General features: G+C 43.0%; 1 protein-coding gene across 2 annotated transcripts in view; it reads right to left on the bottom strand.

Annotated features, from left to right (window-relative positions):
* The window catches only part of ARAP2 (ArfGAP with RhoGAP domain, ankyrin repeat and PH domain 2), a 604,561-nt gene that overhangs the window by 227,042 nt on the left and 362,141 nt on the right, over positions 1-15,378 (bottom strand). For both annotated transcript variants that reach the window (XR_012237041.1, XM_073608952.1), the window contains exon 22: positions 8,333-8,438. Coding sequence is in view for 1 of the 2 variants with exons in the window: in XM_073608952.1 (XP_073465053.1) it covers positions 8,333-8,438 (106 nt within the window). In the remaining variant the exon portion in view is untranslated. The remainder of the gene's footprint in view (positions 1-8,332; positions 8,439-15,378) is intronic.

Here is a 15,378-nt window from a genome sequence, read left to right as displayed (position 1 = left end):
ACTATCAAGCACTGTATAAATCCCAGACTACTTATGCTCCAGAGGAATTACTAGCCTATCTTGAAAATATCGATATACCAACCCTTACCCAGACTTACGCTGATAAACTAGATGCCCCTATTAACATAGAAGAAATCCAAAAAGCGCTTAAGATGATGCAGACAGGGAAAACACCGGGACCGGACGGCTTCCCGGTGGAATTTTACAAAACGTATGTTGAACAGTTAGCCCCCAGACTTCAATCCCTAAGCCGGTGGAATTTTACAAAACGTATGTTGAACAGTTAACCCCCAGACTTCAATCCCCGTTCGCTCAGTCCTTTCAGGACGGCCATCTGCCTGACTCCATGCACGAGGCGGTGATAGTAGTCATCCACAAGCAAGGAAGGGACCCGCATTTCTGTTCCTCTTACCGTCCCATTTCTCTCCTAAATGTGGACGCAAAAATAATCGCTAAAATCCTTGCCAACAGGCTCAACACTGTCATTACGGCCCTGATACATCCAGACCAGACGGGATTTATGCCAGGCAGGGGATGGACATAAACATCCGCAGACTACACACTCATATAGCTATTGCCTCCCCAGATAGGCCGGGAGTAGTGGCCTCACTCGTCGCGGAGAAAGCTTTTGATTCGGTCGAGTGGGGCTACTTATGGGCGGTTCTCTACAGGTTCAGGTTTGGACCACGGTTCCGGACCTGGATCCAGATGCTCTATGCCCAACCAAGAGCATGCATCCATACTAATGGGGTCCTTTCAGAGGTGTTTAGGTTGGAGAGGGGCACCAGACAAGGATGCCCCCTCTCTCCCGCCCTCTTTTCCTTAGCACTTGAGCCATTGGCCATACTCCTTAGAGCAGAAGAACAAATTAAGGGTATTCGGGTGGGCTCATTGACAGAAAAGGTTTCTCTGTATGCAGATTGATACTATCCTATACCTAGCAGATGCCTCCACATCCCTTAAAATAGCCCTTGAAATGTTTGATAAATTCGGCTGCTTCTCGGGTATCCGAATAAATTGGAACAAATTGATTCTTTTTCTCCTCTGCCAGACGGTGTCACGGAGGGAGACTGGAACCCCGTTGAAATGGGTAGATGAATTTACCTACCTGGGAGTAAAAATAGGGAATTAATTGTCAGGCTTCCTGGGGAGAAACGTACTCCCTCTCTTGAGCCAGCTTCAGCAGTGATGCTCCACCTGGAAGTCCCTTCCCTTGACCCCGGTGGGCAGAGGAAATCTCTTGAAAATGGTCTATCTACAAAAATGTCTTTATTATTTTAGAAATACCCCAACTCCCATCCCTAAGTCCTTCTTCTACAGGCTGGAGAGTGTGGTCATCTCCATCATTTGGGCAGGCAAGCCCCCAAGAGTAGCAAATAACACACTTTATCTCCCATTGTCCGGTGTAGGTTTGGCACTGCCTAACTTCCTGATGTATTTTTGGGCCACAGTCCTGGTGACAGTGAGGTGGTGGTTCTCACAGCCTAGGCAAAATCCTGCAGTCACTTTGGAGGCGGCCCTGCTAGGATCTTATGCAGCATTATCTAATCTGCCGTACAGGGGACCGAGGGCTGACCCTGCAGTGACAAGTCCTATGAAAAACACAATTCAGGTGTGGAAATCATCTAGAGCATCCCTCATAAAACAGACACACGTCTCCCCACATACCCACTATGGATCAACCCCATGCTTCCCCATCTTCTCACTGTCCCTGATCCGGCTATTTGGGCCAAGAGGGGTATCACCACTTTAAAACATGTCATGCCTCAGGGGGTTGTACTTTCATTTCGTGAACTACAAGCAGCTTACAATTTACTGAGGTCTTTCCTTTTTAGATATTGGCAGTTACAACACGCACTAAAAGCCCAATTCCCCTCCTGGGTGTCACTGGAGCCTGATTCCATTGAGCGCCTTCTGACCTCGGAGATATTGGATAAACCCCTTTCCTCCTTATACCTCTACCTAACAGTGTCACATGAGGTTAAGAATAATAGATCACTGACTAAATGGCAGGGAGACATTCCTTCCTTAGGTGAGGAGGAATGGGAGGAGTGTCTAACGGCGTTCATACCATCTATGATAGCTGCGAAGGATAGATTTATCCAATTGAAATTTATACATAGGGCCTATTATACACCGGAAAGACTGGCAAAGATTTACCCTGCTCTTAGCCCTAACTGTACTAGATGCGAACTAGACACGGGCACCTTTTATCATATGGTCTGGTCCTGTCCCAAGCTTCACCCCTTCTGGAGATCAGTCGCAGACACTCTGGAGAGAGTCTGTGGAGTTAAGATCCCACTTGAGCCTTTAACCTTCCTACTGAGCCACTTGGAAGATGTAGAAGGAGACCGTTATACTAAACTATGCCTAACACACTCGCTCTTTTATGCGAGAAGGGAAATACTCCTTAAATGGAAACAAAAAGAGGCCCCAACTAAAGAAACATGGCAAAAGGCGATAAACAATGTGTTACCACTATACCGTATCACTTATGAGAGCAGAAACTGTCCACAGAAATATGATAAAGTATGGTCCAGCTGGATTGATGCTTGTAGCTAGCCCGATATCGGCGGTACATCTGCTGATGCTCCTGTCTGCTGGGGGGCTCACTCCGCTAGACTGGAAGACCTGGGGCTCCCCCTCCTCCTTGCTCTCAGGGCCTCATGCCTTATGATTTGATCAGGGGTGGGGGTTATCTCCATGACCCCCCCCTGCTCCCCCTCGCCCCCTTTCCCCAGGGGGGGTGGGGGGAGATGGGGGCCCTACGGAGAACCAGTGGGATGGGTCTGCTGTCGTCTTGGGGTGACCTCAGAGGGGCCGCCCCTGTTCGAGCATTGATCCTGCAAATAAATTATTTTGGTTACACCTGATACCTTTAATAAACTGTACACCACCCAGCAAGAATAACCTAACTCCTACATCTGTATTACTATTGTCATCTAACTAAGTACCTTGTGTCCAATTCTTTGTATGATTCTTATCACAATATACTGTCTTGTTTCTTTGTGTTAAGGAAAAATAAAAATCTTTTCTGTTAAAAAACATGTCACCCTTCAAAATTGCACACGCTCGTGGAATGGCGCCAAACTTCGCTACTTAACCACTTCAGCTCTGGAAGGATTTACCCCCTTCCTGACCAGAGAACTTCTTACAATTTGGCACTGCGTCGCTTTAACTGCTAATTGCGCGGTCATGCAATGCTGTACCCAAACGAAATTTGCGTCCTTTTCTTCCCACAAATAGAGCTTTCTTTTGATGGTATTTGATCACCTCTGCCATTTTTATTTTTTGTGCTATAAACGGAAAAAGACCAAAAATTTTGAAAAAAAAATGATATTTTCTACTTTTTGTTATAAAAAAATCCAATAAACTCAATTTTAGTCATATATTTAGGCCAAAATGTATTCGGCCACATGTCTTTGGTAAAAAAAATTTCAATAAGTGTATATTTATTGGTTTGCACAAAAGTTATAGCGTCTACAAGCTAGAGTACATTTTCTGGAATTTACACAGCTTTTAGTTTATGACTGCCTATGTCATTTCTTGAGGTGCTAAAATGGCAGGGCAGTACAAACCCCCCCCAAATGACCCCATTTTGGAAAGTAGACACCCCAAGGAAATTGCTGAGAGGCATGTTGAGCCCATTGAGTATTAATTTTTTTGTCCCGAGTGATTGAATAATGACAAAAAAAAAAAAAATTACAAAAAGTTGTCACTAAATGATATATTGCTCACACAGGCCATGGGCATATGTGGAATTGAACCCCAAAATACATTCAGCTGCTTCTCCTGAGTACGGGGATACCACATGTGTGGGACTTTTTGGGAGCCTAGCCGTGTACGGGGCCCCGAAAACCAATCACCGCCTTCAGGATTTCTAAGGGCGTAAATTTTTTATTTCACTCCTCACTACCTATCACAGTTTTGAAGGCCATAAAATGCCCAGATGGCACAACCCCCCCCAAAGGACCCCATTTTGGAAAGTAGACACCCCACACTATTTGCTGAGAGGCATGTTGAGTCCATGGAATATTTTATATTTTAACACAAGTTGCGGGAAAGTGACAATTTTTTTTTTTTTTGCACAAAGTTGTCACTAAATGATATATTGCTCACACAGGCCATGGGCGTATTTGGAATTGCACCCCAAAATACATTTAGCTGCTTCTCCTGAGTATGGGGATACCACATGTGTGGGATTTTTTGGGAGCCTAGCCGTGTACGGGGCCCCGAAAACCAATTAGCGCCTTCAGGATTTCTAAGGGCGTAAATTTTTGATTTCACTCCTCACTACCTATCACAGTTTTGAAGGCCATAAAATGCCAAGATGGCACAAACCCCCCCAAATGACCCCATTTTGGAAAGTAGACACCCCACGCTATTTGCTGAGAGGCATGTTGAGTCCATGGAATATTTTATATTTTGACACAAGTTGCGCGAAAGTGACAATTTTTTTTTTTTTTTGCACAAAGTTGTCACTAAATGATATATTGCTCACACAGGCCATGGGCATATGTGGAATTGCACCCCAAAATACATTTAGCTGCTTCTCCTGAGTATGGGGATAACACATGTGTGGGATTTTTTTGGAGCCTAGTGCGTCGGAACAGGCCACACACGGTCGGAATTGACGCGATCGGATTTTCCGATGGAAAATGTCCGATGGAAGCCACACACGGTCGGAATGTCCGACAACACACTCCGATCGGACATTTTCCATCGGAAAATCCGACCGTGTGTACGGGGCATAAGTGTGTAATTTATATGCTCTAACAATTCCCATAGTCCTGTATGTGATCTGCTTCCTGAGCAAAACATCTAAACGTTTTTGAACTTGTCAACACTCTCAGTTGGTACCACTTCCTGGTGTGAAAGAGGGGGGAGTTTGGGACTTTGAATGAGGCACAAAATACTTCCTGATGACGTGGTATTTATCCCCCAAAATGCGTAGAGCTTACAAAGATGCATACCCTAATGACTTCATCTGTGAGGACATTTATTCCTTGTTAATGTTTTATACAATTTTGTACATGGAGCAACATTGGCAATGGTACCACACAACACTCTGTGGTTTATGTTTATGTTTAATCTTGTGTTGTATCTGAGTTCATGCAACTACTATTTAGTGATATCTGTTTTGGTTACATCATGTCATATTTGTGGCTGTATAATAAATGATCCTTCTACGTCCGGTTCCTTTTTGTGCCTCATTCAAAGTCCCAAACTCCCCCCTCTTTTATACCAAATTTTATGGCTGGAGGTGCCCCTTTGTCGGAGGCGCTTCATTTAAAGTCCCAACCTTTCTCTTTTATTACTTCCTGGTGTGGGGGTTCCATAAACCTCCTTTCTTCTAACCTCAAATTGTGGCTGCATGTCTTCTTCAGAATAAACAGTTAATACAGTTACTGAAGTCACCTTTGAACTTATTTCTCTGCATAATTTGGTTTTACAACAAACACTGAAATTGAACACTTAATTCCAAACACTATATCATTAAAGTGGTTGTAACCCTAAAAAAAGAAGAAAAAAAAAAGCTTGATCTATAGCATGAACTATAGCATAGTGCTTGTGCAGTGTAAATCCTGCCTGTTCCCGCGTCCCCCCTATGTGTGCTGACCACAGTAATCATGGCTGCTGAATGCTGATCCATGATACCATGATCAATTTATGTGCCTCTGTCATCCTGCTGTGTGGTGAATCTCTCCCTGTATAAATCACTTGCATCCCCTCTGTTTTATGAAGACATAAAGCACAGTATGTCAGTTTCTTAAAATTACTATCCTAAATACCTTCTTGCACAGCACCATTCAGCCCCTTCCGCTGCTTTCCTTAGATCAGGGGAAGCAGAGCAGAGGGAGGACATGTGACAGCACAGCCCAGCTGTGCAAGAAGGTATTTAGAATGATATATTTTTAAAAAATACATACTGTGCCTAAGATCTGCCTAAAACAGGGAACATGCCAGTGATTTATATAAGTAACTTAACAACCAATTTAATAAACAAATTGAACAGGAATGACCCCCAAAGAGAGGACCCTGGGGCACACTACTCACAACTTTAGACCGTTCAGAGAATGACTGATCTCTCACTGCTGTCTGGATCGTTTCACATAACCAGTTTCCTATCTATGTACATAGAATTTCATCAACTCCAACATATCTTATTTTATATATTAAACATTTAGGAGGTATAGTATCAAAAACCTTAGCAAAATCTAGATAAACTACATATACTGGACGTTCACCATCCAGTTTCTAACTTACTCAAAGAGCAATAACAAGTTAGTCTGAGAAGAATGGTCTTTTATAACCATGCTGGTTGTTGCTTATGTTACTTTTACCAGGGAAAAATAATTGTATAGTGTCCCTTACTATTCCCTCAACTACCTTATTGATGTATTGATGTTAGCCTGACTGACCTATGGTTACCTAGTATAAATATACATTCTTTTTTGTAAATTGGTACGGCATTTGCTCTACGCCAATTAGTTGGTATCATTCCAGTCAGTATAGTGTCTTTGAATATTAGAAAGAGCAGCTTGGCTATAGCCAATCAAATTCCCTAATGACTCCTGGGTGTAAGATGTCTGGACCTGGTGATTCGTTCACATTAATGTGATTCTAAAGACTCAAGTTTAGCTTAATGCATTCTTGCATTGAGGTAAACAAATAAATAATTTGCTGCAGTAGCCCCCCAGCACCCCCCCCTTATTCTTACCTGAGCCCGATCTAATCCAGCGATGTGCATGAGAGCAGAGGCTCTTGCAGCTGTCTTCCTCCTCATTGGGCAGATTGATAGCAATGGCAGCCATTGGCTCCCGCTGCTGTCAATCAAAAGTTGTGATGAGGGAGCCAGGGACGGGGCCAAGTCCCCCGGTCTGTGTCAATAGACGTAGACTGGGTAGCTCAGGAGCAAGCCCGCAGGGGTGTGGCTCTCCATGGGGCACTCGCTGAAGAGGAGTGGCCTGATGCGCTGGCGGGGGACCCCAGAAAAGGATAATCGGGGCTGCTCTGTGCGAAACTATTGCACAGAGCAGGTAAGTATAACATGTTTGTTATTTTAGTTTAAAAAAACCTGAAGGTGTAATATCACTTTAAGTTTCTCTAATCTATTTTATACCAGCTTTTAAGTCAGCCAAAGAGGTACCTTTGATGAATCATCATTAATATTATTGTTAAGACTACCAAACTTGTCTTTTTTAATCCGTAAAAGCTGGAGAGAAAAAAAAACATTTAGTACATCTACCTTTTCCCTTTGTGACCAGCTTTCCGTGTTCATCCGTTATGGGGCCTATATGTTCTTTTATAACCTTTTTGCTATTGATACATTTGAAAATATGTGGATGATTTGCTATACTTGCTGTAGCAATATGTTTCTCATAATCTATTTTAGCCACCCTGATTGCTCCCTTGCATTTTCTGTTGCATTCCTTGTATATCTAGAATGTCCCCTATACTTTGCACTTTTTAAACCTTTTTCTCAAGTATTTTACACTAGAATGTAGCCACATAGGTTTTAATCTTGTTCTTTTATGCTTGTTACCCAAAGGAATCTAATGAGTAATGCAAATTTGTTGTAACTACTCCCACTTTCCTTGTGTGCTCTTTGGGCCAAAATGTTGGCCCCACTGAGTGTCGTGCAGCAAGGATTGCAGCTGATTAGACATTTGGAGTTCTTGTCATGCCACCATGTCTCTCTTTGCTGTAGCTTATGGCAAATATGATTACACCATGATCACTATTACTCAAGTTGTCTCTAAAAAGTACATCTGTAACAAACTCCATTTACAGCATTTGAATTATTACTGCCAAAAGGACAAAGTCACTCATAATTAAATTTTTATCCTTCCAATTTTATAAATCAACAGATGTTTGTTACAAAGCATTATATTACCCTACCAGTATGACAACAATTATTGCCTGGAATAGATTAATTCAGGGGTGAAGGGGCTTAGCACTGTTTTATAAGTGTTATTTCAAGAGTGCAAATCTTAGCACCTACATCTACATTTAGTTCTAGTGTTATGCTTTATGCTAATCTGTCACAAACATCTTGGCAAGTTTGACAGTTAATTTCAGTCTCCTCAGCTCGTAGTTTTTTTTATTATTTTTATTTGTATTTTTCCTCTCCTTTGTTTAACTTGCTGACATGGTGACATTGCCAGAACATTTGGACCATGACATTTTAATCATGCGAAAATAAACTGATTGTTATAGCAACCATTAAAGGCAAACAAGTGATTCAATTTCTTTTAGTTTCAGTATAATATAATTATATGATTATAATATGATAATCATATAATTATATAGCACAGACAAGCAGACTGACCTGTAAAGGTGTTCAATTAATGCAGCTAAGGTGCTTTTATTCAGTGCTAGAAGTGTATCAATTAAGTTTTTGTATTTTAGCACTCGTTCCCGTTCATCCTGAATATCTGTCACAAAAAAAAAAAAAAATTAAAAGCATGCAGACTTCACAACTCACATACAATGGATTAAGGGCAATCTAACACAGTTCAAGCTCACCCAGAAATATACTAATTACATTGTATAATGAACCAGCAGAACTTCTTTTTGAAAATATTAAAGCACACCTAAACCCAAAAACAAATTGTATTGCAGTTTATGCATCCTTAGATATGGATGTCGCATTGTTTTAATTTTTTTAGGCTTTTCCCTTATTTTTACCTGATGATCCAACCAGTAATACATAATTGATGTCTTAGGGTGGCTACACTCACTCTTCCACTGTATCTATGGAGGAGCAACATGAACAGCAGTATTGTCAACCTATGGAGAGAGCTGTGCTGGATGGACTAGTAGATTTAGATGAACTTTATGTAAATATTAATATGAATGTTATTTAGGCAATAAAAGTTGTCCACTGTAAACCTCCATCAGTGTTAAATGGTTTGTAAAAGCCTCTAAATGCCACTTTTTATTGGACAGGTTGGTCCAATAAAGGAAGTTAAAGGGTAACTCCACTTTTGTGTAAAAAATAGCAAAAAAAAAAAAAAAAAATAGAATATACAATTGCGACACAAATCATATTGTAATTTTATATTAATAAAAATTATCCTTCCTTTTCAATCTGCAGCACAGTCATTTCCTGTAAAATTGAATGCAATATGGGAACCTGGAGGTGTTCTGTACACAGACAGTGTACATAACTCCCTCCAGATATGTAATTTTCTGCTGGAGCGATTGGTTTACTGATTTTCCCAGAAGTCTGCACTATAAAGTCAGATTTTGGCATCCCCTGCAACAAAAATGTCATTTTTGGTGAGATACTCCCAAAATGTAAGTAAATGAATCCTTGAATGTTTATGCTAACAACATACACCTACAGGTATCCTAACTTTTGTTGATTACTTACAAGCTCTCTGTCTGTATAAAAGCAGTGTTGAAACACACCGGGTTGATTTACTTATACTGTGCACTGCAAGTTCAGTTGCTCCAGAGCTTAGTAAATGAAGTAAAGCTTCACTTTGCATGGCCTGGCACCGTACCAAGATGGACGTGTAATTCTGGAGCTCCCTTTCCACGAGGTCCAGCAACTTAAGCTAGTTGGCTCCCACACAGCTCTCAAACAACCAAACCATGGAGAGAACATCCAGGAGTGTGTCGGCAACAAGGTCCCGCTCCCCGCGGGAGCAGGACACACAGCTCAGCTGACAGAACCCCAATATCTTTCAGACAAGGCCTAGAGGCAGGGCGCAAGCCTCACAAGTAGCCTTCTCCCATGAGTCCCACTCCCCAAGCAGAAGCCCACAGTGCTCCAGAGCAGGGATGGAGGCACAATCACCCCCAGCACAGAGCCTGGATGACCCCCATAGCATAGCCTCAGACATAAAGAGCACCCTCACTACTGCCATCTCATATCTGGGATCAGACATCCAGGCCATAGCCTTGAGAGTAGAGGAGGTCGAAACTATACAGGCCCGCCATGATGTCTCCCTCTGCCACATGCAGCAAGTGACTGAATCCCACGCCATACACCTGAGGGAGATTAAACGCCATATGGAGGATCTGGACAATCGAGGGATACGCCGCAACCTCAGGGTTAGAGGGGTCCCAGAATCGATAGAACCCAGCCATCTCTCCTAGGCAGTCACCAACATATTCAATGACCTCCTGGAGAGACCCCCAGATACACCGATTGCCTTTGAGCACATACACAGAGTGCTATGTCTGAGAGGGAGAGACACGGATTCCCCCAGGGACTCGATGTGTTGTCTCCTTGAAATCCTCTGCAAAACCAGGAGGAGAAATCAACTATCTTTTAGGGGATCCGAAATTAGGATTTATCAAGATCTCTCCAATATCACTCTACAGCGTAGAAGGGAACTACAGACTTTACTTGCCACTCTGCGAGCTATATCAATCATATACCCCTGGAAGTTCCCTTTCTGCCTGTCAGAGACACATCAAGGATGCACAGCAAACCTTGGGGTGCCTGAGGACCTGGAACACTTCTGCTCCACTCTGGATATACCGCTAGTAGATTTACCAGACTGGTCCAGTGATTTCAGCCCTACAGCCTCACCGGTGCACCACAGAGCACGCATCAATTAATCAGGTAAAAGACTCATTTGTTCCATTAATTACATGACACAGAGACATTGTCCCCACAGTAAGCCTCCATATACCTGATTGTAAGAAGCGCCACTATAAATATTCCTACAAATTTGACCACCCTAGAACGCTTGTCACTCTGCGACAATGGTCTCATAAAGATGTCCAACCTCCAGTCTATCTGAGATGTCACAGATCCGGGATCCACAAACCCTCTCCCACCTGCTCTTCATATGGAAAAGCAAACAACACTAACACAATGATCCCTTCCCATGCAAACTATAATGTTGTGGATTACAAAGGTCTGTCTCATAACCTGACCACTACATCTCCTCCTGAATCCAGCCTTTCACACACAATACTTGACAATGCTAAGTAGCTTCCGCATACCTGATCCAAGAGACCTTATGCTTATGTCATACTGAATATCTGAAAAGCACAGCACGACAACACAGCTCCCACTTGCATCATCAAAAGGGATAGCAGCACAGTCAAATGGAGGCTGAAGTTACAGAGGGGTGTGTAAACACTTCACCCTACATATTCGATCCCCTACTCCCATCTAACGAGCAATGACCCTCCACCTAAGGAAACCATGCTTGGAAAAGCCGGAGTTAGACGCATCCATGGGATTCTCCCGGACACTCAGCAAGCATGATCCATAAATGGTCCCTGTGACAGAGACTTTTTCCTCTCCTCACCAAGAACCCTCCTGCATGTTCTGGTTCGATGCCTAAGGACACCTTAAGGTCCTACACAAATGGAATAACCGAAAATGATGGACACCCCCTTTTCTTTTATGCTTCAGAGCAACCCGCTGACCTTGCCACTGGGACATAAGATACAGAAGACGAGTACACTCTGCTCTAAACTTCCATCTTAACTATTCTCCCTTCACACAAACCTACTAAACCATCTTCACTACCTACCTGTTAGGCTCAACCTATCACCTACACTCACCTACCTCGCTTTATACTTTACTCTACCACCCCTTCCTTTTCTATCCTTTGACTCAAAGTTACCACATTATATTATGACCTTGTAACATGTCATTATACTTTTCAGCTATGCGTCGACCAAGACGCTCTGCTATATAGCGCTCCAGTCCGAACTGTGTGCCTTGGGACCCGAGGTGGATATGTGCAGGTAAGGGCTCCACACTATCTTCAAAAACACATAACAATCTCTGATACTCAAACACACAAATGCATACCCACAGAAGTAAACTACAAAAACATTCAGTCTACTTCCCAATAGAGAATAGATGAGCGACATACAAATTTGAGCCCGATGAGCCAGGGCTGGGCATGTCCCCCTCAGACACAGAGAGCCCACACTTATTTACAACATGTATTACTGTTATAGTCACTGTGATTACTGAAGTTATTTTCTTTCATTAAGTGTCATGTAAACTGCAAGTTTCAAGTTTATCAGTTAAAGTGTTCAAAATGGTTCTGCACCAGACCGTGTTATTCTAGACATCCGCACTACGCCTCACAAACCTAGTATATCCCTTTACAATGAAAAATTGTATACTCCCATCACAGGATTGTTATCAGAATGAAGGCCAATCCACGCCAGGAAGACAAAACATAACTAACAATTTCCAGATCAGTTCCTCTCCCCGCTCCATACATACACTCTCCCTCCATGCCAAAACTCTTCTTAAACACTGATGGGTAGTACCGGAAGGGAAATATTCTCCCCTCCTGGTTCCAGACACCATTTAAGAAAGGCAGACAATATAGCCCTTATGACCTCATAGGGACGCAGAACTCACTCCTCCTGTAGTACATTACCTACCACCTCCACACACAACGGACTCTGACAGACACCGTTGACCAAACCGGACCCCTCTCCTATTGTAAGGTGGGTTGACAGGTTGACAGGTTCAGTTGCACAGCCGGTATAACCCCCCCTCGATCAATTCCTAATATACACCTGACCTTTACCCCCCACTTCCCTAGTCCTCTCTAGTGCCCGCCTCATCCCCTTCTACCCCTCTTATTCCTCCTTTTTTTTTCTGATCCTCTTCCTTTTCTCCCCCTCCCTCTCTGACTCCCCCTCCTCAGAGCAGCATTACCACAGCCCAGCTCCCTCCCACTATCAACATGGCTCAGCCCAAAACATGAACCATCGATTCCTCGCTGAAACGTATCTCTCTGAACGCCAAAGGCTTAAACACCCCAGAAAAATGCTCACAAGTGCTATCCAGTATGTGATCCATGAAAGCTCATGTAGTCTTCTTGCAGGAAACCCACTTTTGCACTAAGTCAATCCCTAAACTATCAAATCACTCCTTCCCCCAAAGCTTCCATGCCACCTCCCCAGTCACAAAATCCAAAGGATTCGCAATACTTCTTTCCAAAAATGCTCCCATCCAAATATCAGACACCCTCTTAGATGACCAGAGTAGATTCATTTTTATTAAAGGTATTTATAGAAATAAACCAATCACGCTGGCAAAAATATATAGCCCCAACTCCTCCCAGGTTCCTTTCTTTCACACCATTGCACAACGTCTATCTACTTTCCAAGTAGGAATATTGATCCTAGGGGGTGACGTCTCGTTAGATCCCCTACTAGACACCTCTTCAGGTAAATCTCACCTGTCATTCAGGGCTACTAGAAAAATCAGAAAATGCCTTCAAGACATATTACTCCATGACACCTGGCGCACCCTTCACCTGAAGGAAAAAGATTTTTATCTCAATTCCGCATAATAGGTACTCCCGTCTTGACTATCTCTTCATCACACAACAAGACCTGCCAAGCCTGACAGCAGCAACAATAGAGCCCATGACATTTTCTGACCACCACCCCATCTCAGTCACACTCACCTTTCCTGACAAAACCGCATACACGCGCATCTGGAGACTTGAATCGAACATCCTGACAGACAAAGCTAGAGAAGCAGAAATCCGTAAATGCTTAGTCCACTATTTCACCGAAAATAACACTTGTGATACCTCTAAATTGACCAATGGGAAGCACACAAATGTGTAGTGAGAGGCAAAATGATTTCCATGTCTGCAGCAATCAAAAGAGAGAAAATTGCCAAGCTTGCAGATCTGTTCACCAAACTGGCCCAAAAAGCTCACATGGAACTCATCAAAACTCGTACACGCATACAAGAAGAACTAGGTCGCAATCTGAAAAAAAATTAATTCTCTCGCAGAAACTCTTTTATGAATATGGAATTAAATCTGGCCATGTACTAGCCAAAGCACTATGCTCAAAGAAAGCTAGAAACACAATACATCAAATACACTCTCCAACGGGTAAGACGCTCACGAAAAACACTGACATAGCACACGAATTTGAGCAATACTACTCTTCCCTATATAACCTCAACGTGTCCAACCCTAGTGCCTCCCCCACCTCAAAAAGGCAAAATGAGATCCAATCATTCCTGAACAAATTCTCCCCTGGAAAAAATCCCAGCAGATACCACTGACACACTTGAGTCTCCGGTCACCCCAACAGAATGGGAACAAGCAGTAAAACAACTAAAACCTGGCAAGAGTCCAGGCCCAGATGGGCTACCCGCGGCATATTACAAAATTTTTGCAGAGACACTACAGTCCCCCTTTCTAAATGCTTATAACTCCCTCTCCCCTTCAAATCCCCTTACACATGGGAAGCTAGAAGCCCACATAACAGTCACCCCCAAAAAAGGAAAGGACCCCACAAACACTGGGAACTACAGACCGATCTCGTTACTCAACATGGACATCAAAATCTTCTCCAAGATATTAGCAAACAGACTCTTACCTTTCCTCCCCTCTTTCATCGCCCCAGACCAAGTAGGCTTTGTTCTTGGATGAGAGGCCAGGGACAACACCATTAACCTACACCACCTGATGACACAAACCGATAAAAAAGGGCTTTCTGACCTGTACATGAAAAATCACTTGCCGCTCCTAAATAAACTAACCACCGACCTCAAAAATTGGAACAAACCAATATTCTGGTGGTTTGGTAGGGCTGGGAACTTAAAGATGAATGCGCTATGGGATTGTTATACATCTTGCAGATGATTCCAATCCATGCCCCACCAACCTTTTTTAATGCATACAAAAATATATGCTACAGATTCCTTTGGGGGGAACGGAGACCTAGAATCAGCTTAGGGGGGATAGGTCTCCCAGACCTCCTAAATTACTACACAGCAGTACATCTCTCCAGAATTGTAGACTGGAATGTCCACTCCTTCTCCAAAGATTGGGTCCCCTTAAAAGCATCTCTCACTACCCTTCCTCTGGCCTCTCTGCCATGGATGATCCCAAGCCACATTCCTTTAGCAACTCTGCAACACCCACTGATTGGACCCACCTTACATTGCTTCAGGAAGTTGTGCACCCAAACTAACATATCCTCCATCTTAGGACCACTAACATCAGTAAAAATGAACCCTGACTTACCCCCAGGGATGTATCACCATTTTCTCACCGATAACTGGTCACAGGATCAAACCCAAACCCACCAATTCTTTCATAAAGGAAAACTCCTCACTGCCTCCCACCTTGCCAACCACAACTCAATTCCTCCTTCACCACTCTCCCCTACCGCATAAATCCTACCACAAATCCTTGGCATTGCACATGATTAATGCAGCAAAACAATGCATCCCCCTGCTTTGGGGCTCTTCTCAGATACCTACAATCAAAGACTGGTTTAACAGTATACGTAAAGTTGCTGAAATAGAAGAACTGATCCACATTTCATGAAACACCCCATCAAAATTCAGCAAAAAATGGGCATGCTGGTTACACTTTCAGATGACACCTGAATACTCAA

Source organism: Aquarana catesbeiana, linkage group LG01, assembly GCF_042186555.1.
Source record: "Aquarana catesbeiana isolate 2022-GZ linkage group LG01, ASM4218655v1, whole genome shotgun sequence".
Taxonomy (NCBI): domain Eukaryota; kingdom Metazoa; phylum Chordata; class Amphibia; order Anura; family Ranidae; genus Aquarana; species Aquarana catesbeiana.
This window is presented reverse-complemented; position numbering and strand designations above follow the sequence as displayed.